Raw genomic sequence first — 26,558 nt, 5'->3', positions numbered from 1 at the left:
AGATTTGTTTCTTACAAAAGATTAACAAATTGAAAAGCAGAAGTCAATAAAAAATTTAATGCAAAAAATTTGCAAGTATGAGAGCTTTCAAGTTATTAATTTATTAAAACAGGCCAACACACATATCTGAAAGTAAATTATAAAACATATTGCATACATATGAAATCTCTCAAGATATTACAAAATTTGACACATTATTTCATTTCAGATAACCAAATTAAATGTTTAACAGCTTAGCAAATTTAAATTGACTGATTCCTCATGTGCTTGATTTAAACTTACCAGAATTCCTCAATAATATACAAGAATTAATATTAAAAACAAGAGTTACACAGATATTGACAGTGATAAGTTACAAAATGTTTCCAAAAAAGAAGCGGCAAACCCAGCAACTGTTGCAAAACCTTTTTCCCATCATGCATTTTAAAACCTCATTGAAGCTAATTAGAAATTGTACTGGCTGATAAACAGAAGAAAATACAGTCTCCTCAGCAGATACCAACCTGGCATGCCATTGATTGTGCAAGACCAAGAATGGCTCTAAAGTGCAGGCGGCCTTTGCTACAAGATAATGGAAAATACAACATAGTATACACACAAATCATGAATGCCTTGGACTAATAGAATAGGTATTATTTCAAAATGCAGAAAAGTTATGCTAAAGAACAACAACTTTTCTTCTTGATGGTAACATCTTGATCTGCCTCTGGGAGAACAAGCTTTGTACCAGTTAATAATGTTGCATTTCCACTCGCTTGATCTTCATTTGCAATGAGAGCTTTCTTACTGATTATCCTGTATATTTCTGTCAAAACAGTAATAAATGCAGTCTCCACATTAATTGACTCAAGTGCTGAAGTTTCCAAGAAAAATAAACCTTCTCGCTGAGAAAATTCTTTTGCATCCTCTGTGGGAACTTCTCGCAAATTACTGAGATCACATTTATTGCCTACAAGCATGATAACAATATTATTGTCAGCATGGCCTCTAAGCTCCTCAAGCCAACGAGCCACATGATCAAATGTCTGCCGCTTAGATATGTCATACACCAACATTGCCCCAACAGCACCTCGGTAATAAGCACTTGTAACTGCTCTGTATCTGTTATTTGTGAAAGAAGACAACAGTTAAAAAAAACAATTATCAGTCACTGAAACTACTCTTAGAGAGATCCATTGCATCACATTTCATCTTTCAATATTAATTCTACCTCTTAGTTGTTAGGAATACATTTGTTGCTACTCCATTTCTTGAATTGCTTAATGTGTGTGTGTGTTTCATAAGGAATTTTCATTGACCAAACCACTTAGTTTCAAAATAATCTATCTCAAAAATTAAGCAAATTACCATTCACATCTTAATGTGATCCAGGCAATAAGTTATAAGTTAGATCTACGACACAAAATACCCCTCAATCATAGATACTAATGATTCAGTTTATATATGACCTGTTAATATCATAATTCAGAATATTGTGGCATAAAGAAAAATAAAACTAAAATTAAAAGAAATGCCAGTAATGAAAATGAAACAGTGGATCCAGGAAACCAAAATAAAAAAGCTTTCAATTATACTAAAAAATAGGTTTTAGATTTAAAATGTGACAGGATGGACAAACCTGTCATATAGGCATTTGGTATCTTCTGCAAGAGAAAATTGCAAGCCTTCAGGTGATGACTTTCAGAGCAACTTTCTGGCTCCTATCTTAGGGCAGAACACAGACAGTTTAGCCAATCCGGAACCATCTATTACTAGTACTACCATGTTTTGGACTATGATCTTCTCGTGAACAAGATGCTAGATCTCCTGGATGTGATGCCATCCACATACTGTCTTGATAAATTTGATAAAATTAAACAGATTTTTGGAGATACCTCTTGGTTGCTTTCTTCCTTTAAGAAATTTAGAGGAAATGTAAAGATCCGTTATTTCTTCAGTTACTCCTAATGCCACTCTTAAGGAAGTTCTTTTCTCAATCTACATCTTGGGAAATAGCATGGAGACCCCAGAATCAAAAGATTAAACAAAAGTACAACTTGAGTTGGCCTAGTGGTGGAGAACTTGTAATCTTGAAAGAGAGGTCACAAGTTCAACTCCCACAAGGGAGTAGGGTATGTACACCTTATCGCCTTCGGCCCATTACCTATAAAAAAAAAAAAAGATTAAACAAAAGGTAATCCCAGTCTTGCATGGAACATTAAAAACAAAAAAATTGGATTAGATCCTCCAGGCTCTAAGTGTGTCCTCTACCCATACTGAATCAAACTGACCACTGCAAACACTCTCAATGGTAGCACAATTTCTTGTTTGGTATTATATAGAATATTCTCAACAAAGAATAGATTCTCCAAGCTCTTATGTGGAGTCAACTAGATGCATCCTCTGCACAGACTACATAAAAAAGACGTCTATAAATACCTCGCATTGGTGGCTGATGAATCATTCAATGAATTAAAAACATATATTGCCTCTCTCTTGTGGAAGGCAAGATGCTTATGACAACAGCAATAAATGTCCTTAACTAAAGCTTAGGGCTCTAGTCTTCCACATCCTCATCTGGCTCTAAAATGAAGTCAGTGTGAAGCTGGCTTCATCCACTTCAACAAAATTAAAATACATAAGGTAATTTCACATATTAAATCATTTTAAGATGATTCTCTCCTTTATAAATTCAATGGATTGTAATTCTACTGCCTTGGAAAAATGTATCCACAACTCAGCAAAAAACTAGATAGATTCTCCAGGCTCTAAAGTGGAGTCCTCTAGATGCATTCTCTACACAGACTAAATCAAACAGACCTCCTTAAACATCTTGCAATGGTAACTTTTAAATCCTTAAATGACAAAACATATACTTTATGTCCCTTGTGGAAAGCAGTATGCTTATGACACCCAAAAAGAACAACCTTAAGCTCAAGCTTGGGGTTCTAATCTTCCCCCTCTTCACCTGCCTCTAGAAAAATTGAGTGAAGTCTGCTTCACCACTTCAGCAAAGTTGACATTTTAGTTATCTTGAACTTTTAAATCATCTCAAGATGATTCTCTCATTTGTGAATTCAATGGAATTTAATTCTATGGCCTTGGGAATCTACAACTTATCAAAAAACTGGATAGATTCACTAGACTCTAAAGTGGTGACTTCTATATGCATCCTCTACACAGGCTAAATCAAATAGACATAAAATGTCATGCCCCTGATCTGACAACATACTGTTGACGTGTATTTTGTACACTATCAAACACAGAATAAAATACCTAAAGGGTACCTTATCCTCTCTTGAGTAAAGCCTCCGAATGCTGAAGATGTCGCGAAAAGGATCAATCGGGATGACTTCAAGGTTCTTGTATGTAGGGTCTCTACGTGTGGATAAGCTCTCTGTGGTATGATGTGATTTGCTGGAATCACAAGGGGACTTACATTTGATGCCTGAACTTCTGATTTGCTTTGAATATTGCTGGACACAGGATTTTACTAACTTTGACTTGAAAAAAGGAAAAAAGAGGAGGGTGAGGAAAGAATCTAATCCTAATACTAAGGAATGTAGGAGCAATGATTGATCTTTGATGAAATTCTAACTAGGTCTTGTTTTGACATCGCAGGACCATCTCTACAAGGCTAGTGCGATCTTCGAAAGAAAGCTTTATGATGTTCAAATCATCACTGCAGGCATAGACACCATCAGGTTGATGCATATCAATGAAGAAGCGACAATTGAAGTTAAGCTTAAGCTGAATGATTCTAGTTGACTACGCAAGGCAAGTCTGCAATCAACAAACTGCTAGTAGTATGGATATACGAATTTCATCATCAATCAAGCACATCTCTTCCACTCATCTAATAACATGAAATCAAATATGAGAAGTATAAAGACCATGCAAATTGTCGAATCGACCCATAAATTTCACCATTTCTTCAATGAAGTTACAAGTCTTTTACAACAACATATTGGCAACAATCTTTGCCTTCTCTCTTTACTCTACTCTAATTGCTATTCTCTCTCTATCTTCTAACTGCTTCCAACTATGCCTAACTATTCTAACTATTGCTAATTCCCTTTACATAATGAAATGCCAAGGCTTATATAGTGCCCTCAATACAATTCGATGGCCAAGATTTTACAATGAAAACCCTAACTAGGGTTTGTTACAACAATTACATAACATTTAATGCTTGACCAATGAAATAATTGTATTGCTTGGACACATGTCCTCTCTGGAAAAATCGACCAATGGATAGCCGGGGTACGTACATCGGAGTTTGTGCCACCTTCCATGAGTTAAGTACATTGAATCTGGAAATGCTGAGGTGGACCACACTGACTGGAGAAGTGATGATTAGGATGCCACCTCGTCTGACACTTGTAACTTGGTAAATATTCAACTTGATGTTGTTGAGAAGCTAGCTTTAATTAGTTCATCTGGAACTATCTGCTTCTTCAACGAACACTTTGCTTTGACTTCTTGTGTCCTTGATGTGCAGGACGATTGATGTACATTGCCTTGGAATACTGGATTGGAGAAGGTCGCCCTTATCTTGATGATGTTAGTCCAAAGAAGGCCATCCTTGTCGATGCTAGACTGGAGGAGGTCATCCTTGTCCTTGCTTGATCGTCCTGGAGGAGACCGTCCTTGATCTGGCTTGATTTTCCTTGATGAGAGTCTTCCGACTTGTAGATCCTTCGAGTTTGGGAGTCGCCATCTTGATACCTACACAACATTTCAAAATTAGTAACATGTTTTGCAACGTGGAAATATAGACTAGAAAGAGGATTTAAGTTTTAAATTAGGAAACCTCATGATAAATCTTTGAATTATCATTTCCTAAATTTAACTAAGCCACTTGAAATTGAAAATTGAAAATTCAAAATTGAGACTAGGAGAATCTCGCCATACCTCCACTTGAGAACTAAATCTAAGAAAAGATGCAAAATTAAGCAAGTTTGCTAGGCAAAATGTGGATCGAAGTCTTCAAAATGTGCTTCTTCTATCAACTTCACCACCTCTAGCCTTCAACGCCTTGAGGAAAATTCGCTCCACCTCTAGCCTTCAACAAAAATCGCTCCTTCCTAGACCAAATTTCACACCTTGTTGCTCTTCTCCAAATCGCATTTGAGTGAATGAGTGAATGATGGATTAACATCGCTCAAGATACCCCCACTATATAGGCGCTCACCATTTCATTTCCCATGGGCCGACTTGGAAAAATAGGCCAAAAAATAGATAAAATTAATAAAAAGAAAGAGGCCGACTTTGCAAACAAATAATAGATAATACCCCAAGCGCCCTCTTTTTTGATTTTAAATTAATAATAATTAATTTCAAATGCCTTTATAATTAAAAATTTCGATTTTAAGGCTCAAAATTAATTATTAAATGCCATGCGCCATCATTGAATGTCAATTTAATTTCAAAATATTTCAAGGTTTTATTGAATTTGGCATTTAATGCAATTTGAAGGATATTGGCGCCTAAGCATGGGAAAATAATGGACATCAACAAGATCGCTCTGGTCCCTGGGAGAGGGATAGGAGCGCCTATACCTTTTGGACCTCACACTTCTTGTTTTTTACGTCCAAGACCTCGTCCAAGATGGCATTTTTACTTAGAATTTCGAGTTCAATTTATTCGATCTTTGAAATGAGTGCACTTTAAAGCATTTTCGCCCTGGTCCCTTGGTGAGGGACAGGAGCGATTTCATCTTTTGTCCTTGGTCTTTGTCCTTTAGATCGCCAAATCAAGTTTGGAGGTAAGCAATGACCTTCGTTCATCTCTTCTATGCATGTTCAACCCGCTTCTTCAAGGCAAAAACGTGCTTTCCCAAGATTTTCGCCCTGGTCCTTGAGTGAAGGACAGGAGCGCCATTTAGTTGTTTGCACAAATTCTTAATCGTATCAACCTTGAATCACTTTCTAGACGTAGAATATCATTCCCCCCTTCATCTTGAGTCCTGGAAGCAAGAAATAGTATTTCACAATGCTAGGTAATTAAGTATTTTGAAAATTTCGCTCAGGTCCCTTGGTGAGGGACAGGAGCGCCCTAGCCATTTTTCATCAACTTGATGGCCTTTGTTACTTCATTCCTCCGTGAAACCTTTTAAACATCATTTTGACCTTGCGTCTTGACTTGGATTCATCCGAATTTGGAGAGGAAGGTTAGCTAATGTGTTTTTCGCCCTGGTCCCTGGGAGAGGGACAGGAGCGATTTTGCATTTATAAGCTCACTTGTGTTTTGCTAGCTTCGAAAATTATCTTCAACGGATCGATTGCGTCTTCCTTCACCCACCTCAAACGCGAAACTTGCCTTCCTTTTGCCAAAAACTTGTCTTGAGGGAAAATCGCTCTGGTCCCTTAGAGAGGGACAGGAGCGCCCTGGCCTTTATGAGCTCATTTATGCCTTGTTAACTTTCAAAACTATCTTCAATGGGTTGATTACATCCTCCTTCATGCCTTTGATGTCTCAATTTGTCCAAACAAGGTCAGGAATGACTCCACTAAGCTTTTTCGCTCTGGACCCTTGGTGAGGGACATGAGCGATTCGCCTTGGACCCTTGGAGAGGGACAGGAGCGAAATTTGACTTTCTGAACTCTCTATCAGGATAATTTTTATGGAATATAACATTTAAGTATAAGTGACATTTTGAAAGATAGAAGGAAATGTCACTTATACTTTAAGTTATATTCCATATATACTTTCAGGATGTTTGAGAGTGGTTTCAGACCTCCAGGAGTTATATTGCAAAATCTAGTTTTTTGAGGTTTTTCAGTTTCCAGACTTAGTCAAATTCAGGATCAGGACATTCCAAACTTAGCCAAATTTCAGGATCAGGACTTTCAGACTTAGCCAAATTTTCAGGATCAGGACTTCACTCCAGCAAGACCTGCTATCCTATTGATCTCCCTGACAGCACTCAAAAATGCAAAGGCTAACTAACAAAACCCTAAAAAACAAAAAAAAAAAACCCTAAAAAGCAAAAAAAAAAACATGGGTCCCCATTTGCAATGGGGCGATGTGTGAAAACGTCACAACACATACCTAAATAAGAAATTGTCTTACGATCTAAGTCACCAGGTTCGGCCAAATTTCTTCCTTGAAGTTCGAAATTCGCCGAACTTAAAACAGTCTATAAAATTTTTATAAAATTCGTATGGAAAAATAGGGATGACAAGTTTGCAGAAAACTTTTTTTTTCCTTACGTTTTTTAGGGTTTCATTGAGTTTTTTTAATAAATACGGCAGCAAACATAGCAACACACATCAATTGCTCGATTTGCAGTCGTTTTTTCTGCAGTCGCGAGTTGCATTGAGGTTGCCAGTTGCATTTAGGTCGCACGGACTCATCAGTTCCAGTCTGCAGCCCGGCCTTCGACCGCTATTGCAGCTTCAACCCGACCTTGGACCGCCATGGAAGCTGCCTATGGTTTATATTTTATAAATGTGTCATCTTTTTGTAATGATTTCAAATCTATTTATCAATGTTGAACTATTTAGGCAATTTAAAAAGATATATTACATATATTTATTAAAAATTTAAAAAAATTACATAAGGCAAATTTAATTCGAATTTTTTCCTTGTCGAACTTCATTCGAATTTCAAAGCTGTCGAATTTCGAATTCGAATTCAAACCTGGTGACTTAGCTTACGATAGTATGACTTCTCTTCTCCTAACGTCAATCATAAGAGCAATTTGTGATTTAGATTGCATGGAATAAGGATTACTGTATATATAATGACTAACAATTGCATTATGAATCAGAGTTCCGTGACTCGCGGCGAGTCACGCGAGTCAACGGGCCGGGTGACCCTAACCCGAGCTCGGACGGGTCAAGGGGCGTGACTCGCCGAGTCCGAGGGTCGTGACCCGACCGACATCACTTAAAAAAGTGCAATAAAAAAAACATAAGACTAATGTTTTTTTCTTTTCTTTATCTCAGATAGATGGTGGCATATGTTTGGGCCTTCAACCCCAAACCTTCAAAAATTGCCACCCGCATATTGAGCCAGCCATGCAGCGCTTCTCGATGTGAGCATGTTGGAGCACATCCACTCGAAGAGGCGAAATAGATTGTCTGTGGAGAGGTTGAATGATCTAGTCTTTGTTCATTACAACCTCTATCTTAGGACCAGACAGATTTTAGACGCTGACTCCTCTCCGATCACTCTAGAGGAAGTCGACCCCGAGTCCGATTGGCTCACTGAGTCCACCAATCCAGTCCTCACTAATAAGGACCTTGAGTGGGTTGACCAAGTAGACATAGAGGCTGAGGCTATGGCTATGGCAGAGGAGGATAGAGCACGATCAGGCACAACACCTATGGCTACTCAGACTGACACATCACAGGCAAAGACTATGGCTACTCAGTCATCTAGGACCTACCTTAGACGCCTTTCTAGGAGGCAGATAGACGAGGCTGAGCCAGAGCCTGAGCCATAGACTTGTTTTTGTTTACACTTTATAGTTACATATATGTTTGGGAACATTTGAAGTCATGGATTTTATATACATTGGACAACATTTATAACTCTATATATCTATGTTTTCTAATTCCTTCAGCTACAATTTACATTTCTACGCATGTGATGGATGTATGTTTATGTATGTGATCAAATTAGCTTCTATTTGATGATGTTATAGTGTCTTTAAGCTTAATTCAATAATGGGTGTATGAAACAAGTTTTAAATCGTTAAAAATCTCTAAATTTCAAGGGTTTTCTTATTTTGTCAAGTCATTGCCGAGTCCGAGCCGAGTCACGAGTCGAGTCAGCCTTGCCGAGTCAGAGCCGATTCCGAGTCTGGGAACTTTGTTATGAATAGATCCTCTACCCTTCCTCTATCAGTGTGATCATAGTTGAACTACTCGCGACTCGGCTCGACTCGCCAAGCCCCTGAAAAAAAAACTCGGCGAAAACTCGGGAAAAACTCGGAAAAACTCGGCGAAAAACTCGGCAACGTAAAAACATGCTTAATTTTAATAAAAAATGCATTTTTTTTGCAAAATTTAATGAGAAGATGCATCCAATGAGTCAATAAATGATAACACAAAAGAAACAAGCTGATTCTAGATATATTTAAATGCAAAGTGTCTACAAAATCGCATCCTCATGAGAAATGCTGATGGCTGGAAGCAAAATAGTAAATAGTTTTTGTAAAACCAAAAGTAAATACAACTTCCTCTTCCCAGCTCTAGCTAAAACTACTTTCAAACTTTCATCATATTTGAAATTTCATCATTCATACTCATAGTTTCAAACTTTCATCATTCATACTCATAGTTTCAAACTTTCAACTCTAAAATGTATAATACCAGGATTTCTTCAATGCTAATTATGTTGTTATATGGAGCCTAATCAAACTTGGAGGTTAAATTTTCCCTACTTCCATCAACGCAATTTCCCCCTATATTTTTTGACGGGGGTTTGGGGGCAAGGCCCCAAGTTGGGGTCAAGGGGCATCGCCGAAGGATCCTGAAATTTGACTAAGTCTGGAAAATTGAAGAATCCTCCAAAAACTAGATTTTGCATTATAACTCCTGGAGGTCCGAAACCACTCTCAAACATCCTGACAGTATATATGGAATATAACTTAAAGTATAAGAAAGAAGAAAGATATAAGGAAATGTCACTTATACTTAAATGTTATATTCCATATATGAATCCTGACGGATTGACCAAAAAACTCGGCGATTACTTGAGGGCATAGTGGGCTCTCAGCGTGGCCCTTCCAAGTGAGTTTCCCCCTTCTCAGCCCAAAACCATATAGAAAAACAAATAATGCATGTATTTTTGGCCGTTTTCTGCTGTTATGCTAACCTAGGCGAGTTTTTCTTTAAAACTCGCCGAGTTTTTGACAAAAACTCGCCAAAAACTCGACGAGTCTTTGGCAAAAACTCGGCGAGTTTTCTTGGCGAGTAGAAGTCATTACTACTCGCCAGGTCCAAAAACTCGGCGAGTTTTTGTCACTCGCCGAGTTTTCGGCGAGTGTGCCATCTATGAGTGTGATGAACCCTTGCTGGTTCAACTCTTCAACCTGCTGTAATTTGTAGATCTTCTTGTAATTTTTAATTATTAAGATGGTCTTTCAGAAATAGACAGAAGTTGCAAAAGAGGGTTTCTTTAATTTGCAACACATATTGAATAATACATGAATTTAATCAACTGAAACAATGAATTGGAGAATTTAGAAGCATACCCGTAGGTCCTTAGCCAATTTATTGAAAAGAAAGAATAAATCAGCAACTTACAAAGTTCTGATTTTTATTCTGGAACAATTCAAATCTGCTCTTATTTAAATACTAAGACACCCAAACAGTGGAAGATGGTGCCAATAAATGAGCAAGCTGTGTGTTTGGGAAAAGAAGCCTCCAAACCACAGAAGAATCAACAACAAAACAGTAAATAAGAAAATCCTACAACAAATCTGCCTTGTAAGAAGCCAAATCTGCCCCAATTCAATTCAATTTGACTTCTGAATGAAACCAACCAAGCTTCAACAATTCGATTGATCTTTCACAATTTCAAAGCTATTGAATTCTGAAGAATGCACGCTCTCCAAAATAGGTCCAAACCCTAGCCGCCATAGCCAGGTGCTCAAAAGAAAATGTCAAATGCTCAATATCAAGAATGAGGTTTAATTTCCATCTTGGCTGCCTAAATACCTAAAAGGTGCAATTTTTGGCAATTAGGGATTTAAAAATAATAACTTGCTTTTAGGGTTCCCAACTTTTACCCTAAAAGCCATGCCTAGCTTAGGAGATAATAAATCTTCACTTAAATAAATTTAAGTGATGCACTTTATGATTTTATATTAATATTTCATTAAAATATTAATTGCCTGTGGAACCACTAAAAAATTCATATCTCTCTCATTATTGCTCGGAAACTGAATCTGTCAGAAGCTAGGGTCACAGTTCGCCATGCCAATGAAAATAGGACCATGTCTATTTTTAGCAAATTTTCCCTAAAAAATAGAAAATCCTCATAAAGTGTCAGAAACTGATGAAATGAAGACCAGAACTGAACTCAACAATGAACTAGAACAAATAGATAGACCACTCCTCAAGATACTGCATTACTGACCCCTTTATCCATACTCTATTAGCCTACAAGGGTCCAAAAATAAGCTAACTCCTCAATCCCAAGTCCCTGACTAGGATGGGGCCATTACAATCAGCAATCTCCTCCAAAATGGATAGGGAATTAGTTAGATTAAACAATAATGAATTGTGAGAAGAGATTAGACTATGGAGAGGTGCGATTAGCAACGAGTGGACATATTCTATTCCAGGGGTCACAACCTGGCAGCAAATGGACATGTTCCACTCCAAAGGACACAACTTCGAAGGAAAGACATAACCCTCTAAGTCCGATGGAGGAATATAAGAAGACAATGCCCAGCAGTCAAGAGAGGGAGGGAAGATCAGGAAGATCTATTTTCAGCAGATCAAAGAGGAAATAATTCTGATAAGGGAAACAAGGAATCTCATAACGAACCTCTAATCATCAAATTACTCAAGTACGATCAGATCAAAGCACATTCAGTAAACAAAAACAATTACCAAGGAAGATCGAAACATTCAGCATAAGGGCACATAAGTCTAGGAAGACTCATAGAAATTGAACAACATATACACCAAAGGAATTTATCTTCAGATCAAGCATAATACGGCAGACTGATATTATATCAGATCTGCCTTCCTCAGCACTTCCCTTCTCACAATCAATTGTGATATATATATATATATATATATATATATATATACATGCTGCTTATGCATAATAGATAATGCTTAAGTGTATGATTATATAATAGAATATAAGCTATGCCTGATTGTCTGAAACCCATCTTGTGGGAAGGGCCTGGGGTGTAAGAGGTGGGTAACAAGAGGGCTACATAAGTAGGCCATCCTAGTGTTGACCATAGTGGCTCCTAGGAGAAGAGGGCGCTTACATAGAAGAGCCAAGGAAGCCCCTTACGACCTTCGCCCAACTCCGCAAGACTAGTCTTTAGGAAGATGAGACATTGATGGGGAAAGCAGGTACAAGCCGCTAAACAAGAAAAGAGGCTCTGGCAGACATCCACTCTTGGGCTTAGTGTAGAAATGGCTTCAGGCGGACCTATCATATCTCTTATGGATAGTGGTTGAATCCAATGTGATCTCGTCTGACCCTAGTAATTAAATATACATATCTTGCATACGTGTCTTATGTTATGATTGCAGGATTCAAATTCAGAATCATATTATTTAAAGAGATATTTTACTTGGTAAGATGTAACCCTAACCCTTATTTGTTGCAATTGTGATTCTAGGGCAAATTAGGAAGGGGACATCACATAAAATACCGTGATGGTAGGTGATGAATCACTTAATGACATGGAACGTATATTTTCTCACCCTTGTGGAAGGCAAGGTGCTTAGGACTTCGAGCTATAGTCTTCCTCATCTTCATGTGCCTCTATCAAGGAAGTTTATATGAAGTCTGCTTCAGCCACTTCAGCTGAGTTTAGAAATATAAGGAAACTTAAAGTATTAAATCATTTTTCAGATGATTCTCTCATTTGTAAATTCAATTGGATGGATTCTCCAGGCTCTAAAGTGCAGTGTTCTAGAAGCATCCCCTATCCAGAAATTATCAATCACTGCAAATATCCTGCAGCAATAGTCGACAAATCAATTAATGGCATAAAACATATGTTTTCACCACTATGGAAGGTGAGTGCCTTCTTACACCAGAGACAAATGACCTTAATCTCAATGGTCTTCTCCATATTCATCTGCCTCTAACAAGGAAATTTGAGCAAAGTCTGCTTCAGCCACTTCTGCAAAGTTAGACACATGAAATAATTTCAAATTTTAATAATTTTCAAATGATTCTCTCCCTTATAAATTCTGTTGATTTTGGCTTTGGGAAATTGGATCCACATTTCTTACCATCTGAGAAATTAACATCTGCACTTGAACTCTCCAAAGGCTACTACGTGGTTGAACATTCAATTGAAGAGGATAAGTTGAAAATCCTGAAAGGAAGATCCAGACTTTGGATCAACTCCTGACTTAACATGTAATCACAGTTACAAGAGTTCCACTACTCAACCAATGATTGTCTGGTTCAAATCCTCTTTAGGTAAAGTTTCCTAGACTTCCTTTTTCTTTTAAGGGAATAAGATTTAGACATTAGTAGTAAATCCATTAAGAGGTCCTTATTTCCAGCAGAAATAAAAAAAGAATAAAAACTATTGTGACGTGCTTTAATGTGTGTCAATATGGATGTACTTAATTGGCTTTCAAATAAAGTAATTATGGAATTCTAAAGGAAATAATTGGCACAAAAAGTTGGACCATTTGAACATGATATTCCATTGCTAATCATGTCACAATTAATCATTTACAGCATCCGCCCACTGAAACAAAAGATTCTTCTACCTATTTGGAAGCTTAGAAGTTAACATAAAAGGCACACTTTTCCAGTTTCTTTGAAGTTTGATAAGGAAGACAGATGAAATTAATTGTGATTAAAAGTCTAAAGAAAAAGGAAAACAGATCTCAGCCCTACAGCTTCAATTTCTGGACTAATGGAAAAGATTCAGATGCAAAGGTAATCAACTTGCTCTAATTTGTTGGTAAACTAGTAGACAAGGAAAACAAAATTACAAATTCTAAAATAGCTGAATATGGGGACCTTTAAAAAGGACTTCCTTCTCCCTTAAATCAAATCCTCTCCTTTATTAAACTCTTATCTTCATTAAGGATGTTGCTCCTCTAGATGTTGCATGTACACCCCTGAAGATGACTGAATCTTGCCAAAGAAAAGATTGAGATGATTGGTAAAGGGAAAACTTATGATCAAAGCTTCTAGTTCGTTTTTATATATCCATATTTTATTTGGTTCAGATTTAAATCTTGTGAGCTATCTTGAACATCTGAAGTACTGTTCTACTCATAGATGGAATACTCATAGAGTACTCGGCGAGTTTTTTTGCTTTGCGAGTATTTACGACTTTAACTCGCACAATCACAAAAACTCAGCTGCATTAAAAAAAAAGGCCCAAACATGTCAAAAAATTATCTATTTTTTTTTTTCAAGTCACTCTCATTCTCTTCATTAGAATATATTTCATGTATATATTGGCAGGATGTTTGAGAGTGGTTTCAGATCTGTAGGAGTTATAATGCAAATTCTAGGTTTTAGAAGATCTTTTAAATTTTCGTACTTAGTCAAATTTCAGTAACCAGTAGGCTCCTATCAGCATAAGTCACATTTCAATATGTCTTTTTCTTTTCTTATACTTTAAGTTATATTTCATGTATATATTGGCAGGATGTTTGAGAGTGGTTTCAGATCTGTAGGAGTTATAATGCAAATTCTAGCTTTTAGAAGATCTTTTAATTTTCAGACAGTCAAATTTCAGTAATCAATAAGCTCTTATCAGCATTCTCTCGCTCTCTCTACCTCACTCAGTTTGTCTGCCCCAAATTCTAGACCTATCTATCTTCCTATCACTCTGGCTCCATCTCCTCTCTCTACCACTCTCAATCTCACTCTCTCCTCTCTCCCCCAAGATCTAGACCTATCTCTCTACCTCTCTCTCTGACCCTCAGACCCCTGCAAGGGGTGCTACGCTCAACCTCATTTTGGCGAGGTGGAGGAGGCACATCGGACTCCTAGAACTAGACCCTCTAGTTCTATCTCTCCCCTATTTTTCACTAGAGCTAAGAAGAGGAGAGCTAAGAAGAGGAAGATGTAAAATGTTTTGATGGAGTATTTACTTTTAGTTTTAGAAAAACAATTTGCTATTTCATTTTGTTTCAGTTTATCAGCCACCAGCATTCCATAAGAGGATGCCATTTTGTAACCAATTTGCATTTAAATCAATCAAATATATCTAAACTCGGATTGTTTCTTTTGTGTTCTCATTTATTGACTCATTGGATGCATCTCCTCACTAAATTTTGCAAAAAATGCATTTCTAATTAAATTTAAGCAATTTTTTATGTTGCCGAGTTTTTTGCTGAGCTTTTGCCGAGTACTAGCCGAGTTTTTCCCGAGTTTTTTTTTTCAGGCCTTGGCAAGTTTTTGCTTTTGGTGAGTAGTTCAACTATGGTTCTACTTATATGGCCTGGGCCTTCATACAGAAAGCGACTCATTTTGAAGGCCTATTGCACGGCCTAGGCTTATATTTGGGCAGCAATTCATGATGAATTATAGTTAAATGACCTTAGGCCTTCAACTGGTATTTTACACTTGTATTATGCAGATTTTATTTTAATGAAATTCATGAAATTAAACAATGCATTGTCAGAAACTGACCAAAAGTAGCAATGAACCAAGGGGCACTTTTGATGCCTGCAGAGCCATGAGCAACTTTAGAAAGAAAGACGTTCTCTTCAAGTTTAGAATCCTTAAAATATTTCATCATGCTTACTCTTTAACAGCTTGTTACAAGCCTGTCATCCTTCTCTTTGAGAACATCTAAAATAGGATAATAGAAATTTCTTGTCTGTTCAATAAAAGTAAATAGAAAAAAATTACTAGCACACTTTTCAAAGTCCTAAATTTCAAAATAACCATGGCGTCACTCTAATTAAAACTTTAATTCTGCAGTTTCATCCCCTTCAGACTTCAAATTGTCTTTAAATTTTCCAATAGTTATTGGTACGTTGCTTATTAGAAATTTAGATGTGTGACTACTTGGAAAAAAAAAATTACTTAGCTCTTTAGACAAATAATATGTTTCCAGCTTTAATTTAAATCCCTGTCGGTAATTCTTGTGTGTCTTCATACCTTTAAATCTGATGCCTCGTTTTGGCTTCTTAACAAAGGTAAAGTCTCTCCTAAATTAAGGATATCATTGGCGAAACTGAAAAAATTGTCAAGTGAGATTTGTGTGCTTTTGTCTCTGTTCAATGCAGGAAGTACAGTCAAGCCATTTCCAACTGCTGATTATCAAGGAGCTGAAATTATGATCGAGGAGCAATATCTTTCCAAACAAATTTGGGGTGGAAAAGTTTCTAGCAGCTAAGATTCACCAAACAGTTATTATTTCAGTTCTTTTCCAAACATAGTCACTGAATGAAAATCAAGATTCACTTCAATTTTATGGAACAATATTTTCTTCCTTGAGGATTTTTGCTTACTTTTTGTGCAGAACATATGAAATCCTTAAGGATATCAGGACTATTTTGAAGTTCTGACAAAGTTAAAAATTTGTGATTTTCATACTAGAAAATAAAAATTCACAACAATTCCTAAAAATTGAAATGCTATATATATATATATGGTTCTTTAACTTTCTCAGGATTTATCTACCACACGAGTCCATAGATCAACTATGATGAATAAAAGCAGAACTTTACTGGTTTCAAGTTAAATCATGATTATACTTGGATGAATGCTATTGGCAGATCTGTGTTGAATGCCTGATCTAAAGCAGGAAAACATTCAATATGTTTTGTCCATACTTGAAGAAAATATAACAATCGATAACATGCATCAACAATGTTCAAATTCACATCCCATCTTAACCAATAGGAGAATACTTCAACAATCACAGCAAAAGGTTGCTAGTTTCAACTATCACCAAGCTGAAGCCTGAAACATTGTCCACAGGATAGATGAAATAGAAATGAAAAGAGACCGACCACAAAAGTGACTAATACCCTCATATCAGGCCCTTCCCTGCATGATTGTTAAATGTTCGTATCTACAAAGTTGTATGGAAATTAGACTTTGGAATTTGAATTTGTGCCCTTTACGAGGACAGGATAAAATCATTTGACCAAACTCCAACCTGGCTAAGAATAAAAACAACATTTGAAATACAACAAAAAAAATAGTTTTGCGACTGTTTTGATGTAGGACATGTCAGAATAAACGAAAGAACCTTAAAAAAAAGATTCTGGAAAATTAAAGGATATTTTCTCTTGGTGTACACTAAAAATTACTTTAAAAGGAAGCCAAATATGTGGTTTCTTTTGAAAGTAATAAAATAAATTAAAAATTCACTAGTGGAGTCCTCTACACAGGCATATCAGGATAAACTAAATTTGTTATGTTTCATTGAACCGTTTGAAATGGCACTAAGCTGTTAAATTGTTTTGAACTGCTTGATATAACAACGATTTCTTCTAGTTTTTTGGTTACGGACGGAGAAATAGTATCTCATAAAAAAAGAAAGGGTTTCTATTATGCAATTCTGCAATATTCCTGAATGTTCATGTTGCTGACTGCAAAAGTCTCTGATAATGCACATCCATTGACTGTTACTTTTGCTATTTGGTTATGTTTGATCAATTTTTAAAGATATCAAATAGAGCTGTGTCATGCCCCACCATAAAAAGAATATAGAAGCTCTGCAAAAATCGTCTTCGTATAAGACTTCACGATTTTCTTGAAAACATTATGAACAGCAATCATTATCTATTGCAAGCAATCTTGATTAAAGGTTAATGTAATCATAAGAATAAAGGGACAAACGATTAGTTTGAAAATAAAATAAAGATTATTATTCAAGGCAGTGGTTTATGAAGAGTTGGGATTTATGAAGGGTCATCAACGTCCAAAGGACAACCACCTACATGGAGCAATTAAGTAGCATATAGAGAAGGACATGCTGGAGAAACCAAGAAGAAGGGGGCATCGGATAGGAAGAAAAGAAGATAAGGGAGGGAGGTAGATTGATCAGCATCAGACTGACTCCCTATGTATATATATGGCAATCGGGCAGATAGAGATCCAATCAAAAAAATCTTTATTTATGGCAGGTTGTAGCATGACTACTCAATTGTGGTATGCAGCATATTGGTGTTTAATGGATAACTCTTCACATAGTAATAAACCAATAATAGATAAATAATAACATATGTAATATCAAATATGTAATCATTCTTCTGGGGATGTATAAGATTATAATTATGCTTAGTGTAGGATATTATGCAGTCTAGGTGACGTGTCTGAACTTACTACGTGATGCTCTGCAGTAATGACCAGGCACCCATTTTATCTTAGTGTATAGATGTGATATGGATAACATAGTATGCCTGATTCCTCACATATTGGATATAGGCCATAATGACAAATATCTAAGTTGCTGCAACCAATCATGAGAAGGTTAGTGATGGAATACAAGGAGGGGAAACAGTTATGAGGTCCTCTTCTAAGCACACCACCTCATGGTGGTGACTGATACTCCCATAAGCCCAAGGGGGTGCAAGGAGTTCCCCGCCCTTGGGCTTAGAAGGGAAGGATGTTCTGAACACCCTATTGTAGATTTGTCTCAAACCTCTACCATGGTTGACTATTGGGTTAAGGAAATCCAATCATAGGGAGGAGAATACGGGTGGCAAGAAGAGGGGGAACAGCTATTAGGTACACCACCTCACATGGATGGCAAGGGCCACATGAGGCCAAGAGGGATGTGTTGTGACGTTTTCACACATCACCCCATTGCAAATGGGGGCCCCACTTTTTGCTCATAGGTTAGTCGTCTTAGTTTAGTTGTCTAGCTTGGCAGTGGTTTCTTTAGGTATTAACCTCTTGCTTGAGAAGGAATGCAGTGCAAGTTCTCGGTCAGGTCAAGGTATAAGTCTTAGAGGTGATAGGTAGTCAAGTGAACAAGTGGACTTCCTTAGGTTAGAGCCTAGAAGTGATGAGCAATTTGAAGTGAAGTGATGATGTGACTGCCTTGGTGAATGAGGAACCTTCCTCACACATCCTAATCCAAAGCCAGGCAGGCAGGATATTCCTCACTACCCAAATCCACGGCCAGGCAGTAAGGTAAGGATTTTGTCCTTGTGATCCAAGTCTTGAGAAAGGAAAGAACAATATTGGTATTTGATAAGACAAGAGGAGAAGTTGATGAAAAGGGGGGAAAAACAAACTTGAAGTGAGTGAAATCAGACCTGAAATCAGTCAAAGTAGGCACATTCCGCACACCTCCAAATCCCCGAACTTTCCTTAGGCATGTTCCTCACACCTCCAAATCCCCGAACTTCAAAGCAGATGTTCCTTGCTCATCCTAATCCCCAGCACATTCCTCACTGCCTAAAATCTCCAACCATTCCATAGGCAAATTCCTCATCATCCTAAATCCCCGACCTTCCAAAAAAATGCACCTTCCTCATCACCCAAAATCCCCGGCCTAGCAAGGTGACTTGAAAGTCTAGAAAACAAAAGATGTGATCACTGATGATGAAAATGTCTTGAAAGAAGATTGAGTGAAGATTTCCCCATGATGAAGGTGAAGGACAGCCTTGTCTTGGCAATGTTCCTTACCCATCCTTATCCATGGCATATTCTTGAGCATGTTCCTTACCGATCCAAATCCCTGGCACATTCCTTGAGCACCTTCCTTACACCTCTAAATCCCCGATCAGGTCTTGGCAATGTTCCTTGCACCTCAAAAAGTCCAACCATTCCTTAGGAACATGCCTGACCTCCTCAAATCCACGGCACATGCCCGACCTCCCAAAAAACCCAGCCATCATAGAGAAGACTTCCCTGTAGGTCTGAGATCAGACCTAGAAACATATAAAGTTAGTAAATTTCACCAGTATATTGATCAGACTTCAGAACTGAGAACATCAATTTCAAAATGAAACTCAGTCATTTCCAGGTTTGAATGAATGTTTGAAAGCATGATTTATGATAAGTTAGCATTACTCTCATTCATTCTATGGGGTTTTGATTCAAAGTATGTTGTTTTCCAGGATTGATACAAGAAAGATGAACATCCAGGGAGGAAAGAAGATGCAAATGCAAAGGGCATATAAGGATGAAAATCAGACCAAACATCACCATTTCCAGACCTGAAACGTCAACTTTTCCAGATTTAAATGTTTGATGCAAGGAATACAAAGATGAGGAAGCAGCTGTGACGTCAAAGGTTACCAAGACTAATCTAGAAGAATACTACTTCATCAGCAATCACAAGAATGCATGGGAAGTAAGCATCAAAATCATCAACATCAAAGAGAGAACAAGAAAAATCCCCAAGCATGAAGGAGACTTTACAACATGTGCAAGAACCTCAACGTCAAGACTCAAGAATATGAAGACTTCAAGTTGACACCGCAAGGAAGGACAAGATTCACATTCCAAGAGTGGCAAGGAACATGATCGTGTTCAAGGTGTTCAAGCTCAAGACATTAATCTACATCGGAGGAAGATATTTCAAATATCTTGAATTTCCTCCGGAAATCCAAGAATTATTGCCAGTATAGCAAGGAAGTGTTCCAAGTTCAAGGCTAGGATGGAATGCATGACCGAGTTCTAGACATCAAAGAAAAGGTCTCCACAAAAGAGAAAGAGAATGCAAATGTGATCAAGGCAGAAGATAGTTCCAAAAGAGTTAATCTAAGTTAGAAAATGATGCAAATTGGGAATATCTCCCACCATCTTCACATCAGACACTTGGAAATATCGAGTACCAAGAGATATTGCCTCAAATCACAAACACTTGTGATGAGTATCAAGAGGAATAAGTTGAGGTGGTGCCCAATCATCATCAACCTAATCATATCATTCCATGTCAACATGTCTAGATTCAATGCACTCAGTTCATCCAACAAGGAGGATAACTACCACATGTGGGCACAAAGTTCAATGTACCTAACCCCATCATTAATTGGTCGAAATTCAAGGATGGACATGTGTCCTATAAAATGTAATTTTATCATTAGTCAAGCATTAAATGCTATATAATGGGTGTAACAAACCCTAATTAGGGTTTCTGTCTTTCAATCTTGGCCCATTGATGTGGATTTAATCCTAGCCATTCAATTGTATTGAGAGCAATATATAAGGCTCCACTTCCTCAATTGTAAAGGTTAATGGCAAGTAGCAAGCAAATAATAAGAGTAGAGTAGGAGGAGAAGGCAGAATTTGTTGCCAAGCTTGTGAATAAACATCTTTTTCACTGAAGATATGTTGGAATGTGTTATTTCTTCTATATAATTGCATGGTTTCTAGTTGGATTCTCATGTTAGATGAAATTCTTTGATTGTGATGGAGTAATGTGTGGATGTTGATAATTCCTTGTTCATACTATTTGTAACTAGATGATTTTCAATTGTAGTGCATAGTTAGCTTGAACATCAAAATGTGCCGAGTTCAATTGCAGATATGTTTATTCAAGTTGCACTAGTGTATTGGGTGTTTGAGTGAATGATTCACGGCATGAAAACCTCACACTTCCTTGGAAGATCGTATCAGCTTTGTGTAGTTGTTGGCAACATGGCAAAACAAAGCTTGGTTAAGGAATGTGTTCATCCTAGCATGATCCAATGCCATCATTGATCTTAGGAGTAGTGTAGTGTTTCTAAATCCTTCATCTCTTTTCCCTCATTTTTTCCAAATCAAGTAAAATTCACATTCCAACAGCATTCAAACATTCAAGTTCAACGTAAGCCCCCCTTAAGATTCCAACAAATCACATCACAGTCACTGAGTCTATCCATGTATAAGGTCAAGACCTGACTATCGGAACCTTAGAGTCGTCTCGTTTGATCACATTGTTTAGCATCCAAGAAGTCTTTATTCAAAAGAGGATAGAATACTTAGTATTTTATTCTGTGTTGCATGATGTCATAAAAAACACATCAACAAGATGGTATATCCACTCTTGGGCCTAGGGTAGAGGACCACTTTAGGCACTCTATCATGCCTCCTACCCTAACCCCCCTATGATTGAACTCTATTAGTGAATTAGATATATCATATGACTAAAATAATGTCCCTAACCCTAGTAGGGCCTCAACCAAAATCTCCCTTGTTTCAACAATTTAATTGGTAAATGATATCTCTAACTCTCTTTCATTTCTTGCTTTACTTGGAATTGCGATTTTAGGGTAAAAAGTAGGGCAATTACAAAAGGGGACATTACAAGCTGTAAACAAATCAGAACTTCTTGATAACACTCCCACTTCAAACACCATATTTGTCATAACAAGACAAGTGCACTTTCTATGATTCGCAAAACAAGAAGAATTTAATAGAAATGCAATTGAAATTGAAAAGCACCCCTCAACATCAAAAAGTTACATTTCGGAGCTCATTAATAATGGAGAACAAAAATATCAACTAGAATGTCCACAATAATGAAGTCTGAACTGAAAAGGATTATGCATTAGATTTTTTGTAATCGGTGAACTGGGGGTTGTAACAGGTCCCCCAACCCAATTGAATTCAAAAAGAGAAAATTTTGAGAAATAAAAATTGAGAGAAGGCATTTGTGCCAGGTTTTCAATAGCAGAACCTTTTACACTTTGTTTTTCAGCTATTCAACATGATAAATAGGCCAGCCAGACATCTAGTTGTGCAATGTCCCTCAACATCCATTCTGCTGCCTGTAAAACGCTGGTGTGGCACATTCATCTAATTCTATGTTTTGTCATTTTGCTATGATTTGACTAATTTTCAAAGTAAATAGACTTGTAAAGAAATCCAAATTTCTCCAAAACTCTCTTCCCATTTCAAGCACCATATTTTTCTAAAGAAATCCAAATTTCTCCATAACTCTCTTCCCATTTCAATCACCATATTTTTCATAAAACAACAAGAGCACTTGCTGTGATTTGTGGCACAAGAAAGTATTTTAAAACAGTGCTTGATATTGAAATGCACCCACGCATCAACTGGGAAGATAAAGTTTAGCTTAGAGAAATTTGGGATCTCATTATCAACATAATGAAGAATAAGAACATCAATAAGAATGTCAATGATGATGGAGGCTAAACTGAGAGAGATTATGTGTAAAATTTTATTTATTGATGAAATGGGTTGTTACAATGAGTTCCCCAACTCTAAATTGAAGCCAAAAGATAGAAATACGACAAAAATATTAAAACAAGGCCTTTGAGCTAGATATTCATCATCAGAACATTTTAAACTGTTTGTTTTCCAGCTATTCAACAAGACAACCAGGCCATCAGACATCCATTTATGCAATGTCCCAAACAACCATACTGCAGACTGCGATACACTCTAGTAAAGCACATCTATCCACTTCTACTTTTTGCCATTTGACTACAATTTGACCAATTTTTAAAATCATTATACACAAATCCAAATTTCTCCATAACACTCTCTCCATTTCAAAGTTTCAAACACTATATTTGTCACAAAGAAATACAAATAAGAGCACTTGCTACAATTTGCACCGCAACAAGAATTTTTAGAATAGTAATGGATATTGAAAAGTGCCCATCAAACATCAAAAAGAAAAAACATGGTCATCTAGCACATTCATAAACTGTATGGATTGGTATGCATTGATCCCCATGCAATTAGAATAAATACATTTGCAATTTCTCTTGATTCACCACCCTACTCCATATGCTTGCTCCAGAATATATGTGGCCACATGGTAAACACAGTTCTAATAGTATCAGGTTCTATAGCTAGCAATTGCATTTTTTGTTGCCAGACAGGAAAATCATGGAAAATTAAAAAAACAGAGAGACTATATGCCTTATTTAGTTTCTCTGTTTAATCCATGATTCATATTGGCAGAACCAGGACAACAAAAGATACAACTCCTATTACAGGAGTTTATAACTTTATGCTAGCAGCATTTAAGTTACCATATTTCCATAATCCTAGTAAACTAATCTATATGGTATACAGCTATGAGCTGGAATCTTAACACTATATGGACCATTTAAATCTTCAACTATTAAAAAATATAGAAATACCAGCAGAAATACCAGTGCCAAATTCTTATTAAACCTTTTTTTTAATTAAAATATAGAAAAGTATAACACACTAGTTCACTTAAAAGATGGGTGGGATGGAATAACTTCCACAAAAGTCAATGCAAGGGTCCATGGAAAAAGAGAAGTGATCACGGCGCTATACAGCTAAAGTATGAGGAAATTCCGACATACTTACTAGAGGTATTATGTACGCGATTTGGAATGTAAAATTAGATTTTGCATTGCATAATCGCAAAGACGGCATAGAACTCTACAGGTTTACTCGATAGATAACTGGATGAATTTACATCACTATGTAAGGCTTGTGTTTTATTCAGCTGGTCAGTTTGATCTATATATGCTTCTAATTTATTTTTCCCTAGTTTTTCCTTATAAATAAATATCTAAGTCTTTTCCAAAATACAATTTTCTATTTCCATTTTGTAGGCGTGTTTCAAATATGTATGTTTTCTTTCGTTTTTCCCTATGACAATCCGTATTTTTTTATTCCTCTGTGTGCTTTTTCCACAGAAGAAGCCTGTCAACATGGGTAAACTTGCTAATTGCATAATTCTCTATACAATTAGCCATGTGTTTATTGCATTTTCAATACTATTAGAAGATTACTGATCATATGCCAGGCATGCAACAATGAGCTGGAATTTTATCAATTTGGACGAGCATATCCTCAAAGAAGTGATAATTTTTTAAGTATATACTATATACCACATCCAACTATGGATGCAGTGTGTCTCAGCAAACAAGGAGGCCAGGTGCATGTCCTGGGTGATTTCTAAGGAAAAGTTGCAACATTGAAACTGAAGGTATGCTTGCCCCTGATAAAAAAGGGTGCAATTAACCATTCATGGAGTGGGAAAACCCGCCAAAACACGAGCATTTGTAAAAATTGAGCGATATAATATTGGTAGGTTTAGCCGTGTTGTACAGACAATCCAAAAATGTACTTGTCACGCGTAATTTGATCCAGTCCATATTCTAGGGTTTTATGTCATAAATGCTTAAAAGAGCCACCAAATCAACGTAAAACTAAAAGCGCAACGGCAAATTGAAACAAACCTCTCTTGTCCAGCAGTATCCCATATCTGTGCCTTGACAGTCTTGTGATCGATGACAAGCGTCCTCGTCTGAAACTCCACTCCAATGGTAGCCTTCGAATCCAAATTGAACTCGTTTCTTGCAAATCTGGAAAGTAGCTGCGACTTGCCTACTGCCGAATCCCCTATTAGAACAACCTTTAATACATAATCTATTTTCTGATTGAAATCACCGAAAGAGCTCATCTTTGCCTTGTTTATCACTCTTCTCTCTTCTTTGTAGAGGAAATAAAAAGCTTATTTGCAAACTATGCAGCCACACGGATCTACACGCAACGTTGAACAAATTTACCGGTCAAGTCAAACGATGAACAAAATTGCCCTACGAATTACAATAAATATAGTTTAAAAATTAGCTTCAATTTTAACAAAATCGGCCGAACAATATGCTAAACTATGTCAAGATATAAGATGCAAAAACATTGAATTTATCCTTTTCTACCAAATAATATGCCAACGGTGTCAAATTTGACCGAGAATTTTATAATTACCGCGTGGATATTGTCGCCACTGAAAGCAAACAATATAACTAACCAAAACATTAAAGTCTTCTCACTTCCCGCGAAATTGAGATCAAAACACAAGAAGTCTTGCGGGCTTTTGGAACAAGTCTGCAAAATGAACTTAAATTAGCACAGTCAACAAAAATCACAGCATATGCAGAATTTCGAGTAGGTCCTAACTAATACTATTGCTTGTCAAATTTTTCTACATTCCTCGAACAGGATACATGAAAATGTGAAAATTTCCTCAAATTCACCATTTTTTCCATGAAATATATCAAAATGTGCAGACTCTTTCAATTTCCACTATTTTATACACAAAATATTTAAAAATGCGTAAAATTTTAGAATTTGAGCAAGGAACACATACCACGCTTGAATTTCCTTAAATTTCGAAGAATTTGTTGGGAAATAATGAAATCGTAACATGATGACGAAAAATGTTCTTGAATTTTGTTTACACAAATATAATTTCGTCTTTGCCTCCCACATCAGAAGACGGAAGTCGTCTACTACAATTATATGAAACTCAAAAATCTAGACATCCGGCCCGTCATTTGAGAGAAGAAAGAGTAAGGAGTACAGTCCAAGGAAGGTGCCTTCGAAATTTAAAAAGGTTTCCCATGACAGTGACGTGGCTGCATGCCATCCCATTCAAAGTACAGGGTACGTGTATAAATGAGTAATGTAACAATTATATTAGCAATTGTACCTTGGTGTTGAATGGGTACGTCGAATAGAAGAAGAGTGGGAAAAACAATATTTAGAAGAAATAGGAGAAGAGGGGCATTATCTAAATGGTAAATTGGTATAGTGTGAGTAGTTTATTTTATGTTCAATAAATTATCATATAGAATATGTACAAAATGCATAATCTAATAACAAAGATTGTGGAATTGAAGAGATGATTTACATTATTGTTTCTTGAATATAAGCATTTGGAATATCATTGGAACCTTTGAAGAAAATGCACATTCAAGCAAGTTCTCGATGAGAGTAGTTGATTTCAAACTGTAAAGAAGAACAATGGCTAATATAATAATTGACAAAGTGACATAGTGTGAAATAAATTTGTAGTACATTTTGAACGAGTTTAATAATGTAGCATATAGAGATCATTCATTGATCACCAACATCAATTATTTGGAGTGAAGTATAGGAATATGATTAACTTTTCTAATGCTTGATAATACATGCTTGGTAAGATATCGATAAGATTGAATACATGTGGTAATGATTGAATAGTAGGCATAGTA

At 36.7% G+C, this 26,558-nt stretch overlaps 1 protein-coding gene across 4 annotated transcripts; it reads right to left on the bottom strand.

Moving 5' to 3' along the window:
- Nucleotides 1-287: 287 nt before the first annotated feature.
- Nucleotides 288-25,947, bottom strand: LOC131040319 (ras-related protein RABA4d). Of its 4 annotated transcripts, none has more exons than XM_057973211.2 (4): nucleotides 25,673-25,947; nucleotides 25,291-25,410; nucleotides 24,762-25,065; nucleotides 288-1,101 (listed from the first exon to the last, which is right to left on the bottom strand). In XM_057973211.2, the coding sequence occupies exons 3-4, from the start codon at nucleotides 24,983-24,985 to the stop codon at nucleotides 654-656; spliced, it is 672 nt and encodes a 223-aa protein (XP_057829194.2). In that variant the 5' UTR covers nucleotides 24,986-25,065; nucleotides 25,291-25,410; nucleotides 25,673-25,947; the 3' UTR covers nucleotides 288-653. The 4 variants fall into 4 exon arrangements, with proteins under 4 accessions (XP_057829194.2, XP_057829196.2, XP_057829197.2 ...); XM_057973213.2 differs by having other exon boundaries at nucleotides 24,762-25,121; nucleotides 25,673-25,891; XM_057973214.2 differs by having other exon boundaries at nucleotides 24,762-25,121; nucleotides 25,334-25,410; nucleotides 25,673-25,891.
- Between the last annotated feature and the right edge of the window lie 611 nt (nucleotides 25,948-26,558).

Source organism: Cryptomeria japonica, chromosome 4, assembly GCF_030272615.1.
Source record: "Cryptomeria japonica chromosome 4, Sugi_1.0, whole genome shotgun sequence".
Taxonomy (NCBI): Eukaryota; Viridiplantae; Streptophyta; class Pinopsida; order Cupressales; family Cupressaceae; genus Cryptomeria; species Cryptomeria japonica.
The sequence above is the reverse complement of the archived record's forward strand: the minus strand, read 5'-3'. Positions and strand labels throughout refer to the sequence as shown.

What these genes read in the sequence shown, in the direction of transcription:
- LOC131040319 (XM_057973211.2), bottom strand. Translation starts at nt 24,985, where the DNA reads ATGAGCTCTTTCGGTGATTTCAATCAGAAAATAGATTATGTATTAAAG. An exon ending in GATACTGCTGGACAAGAGAG is followed by an intron (nt 1,102 to 24,761) that starts GTTTGTTTCAAT and finishes CACAAATAACAG; the next exon opens with ATACAGAGCAGTTACAAGTG.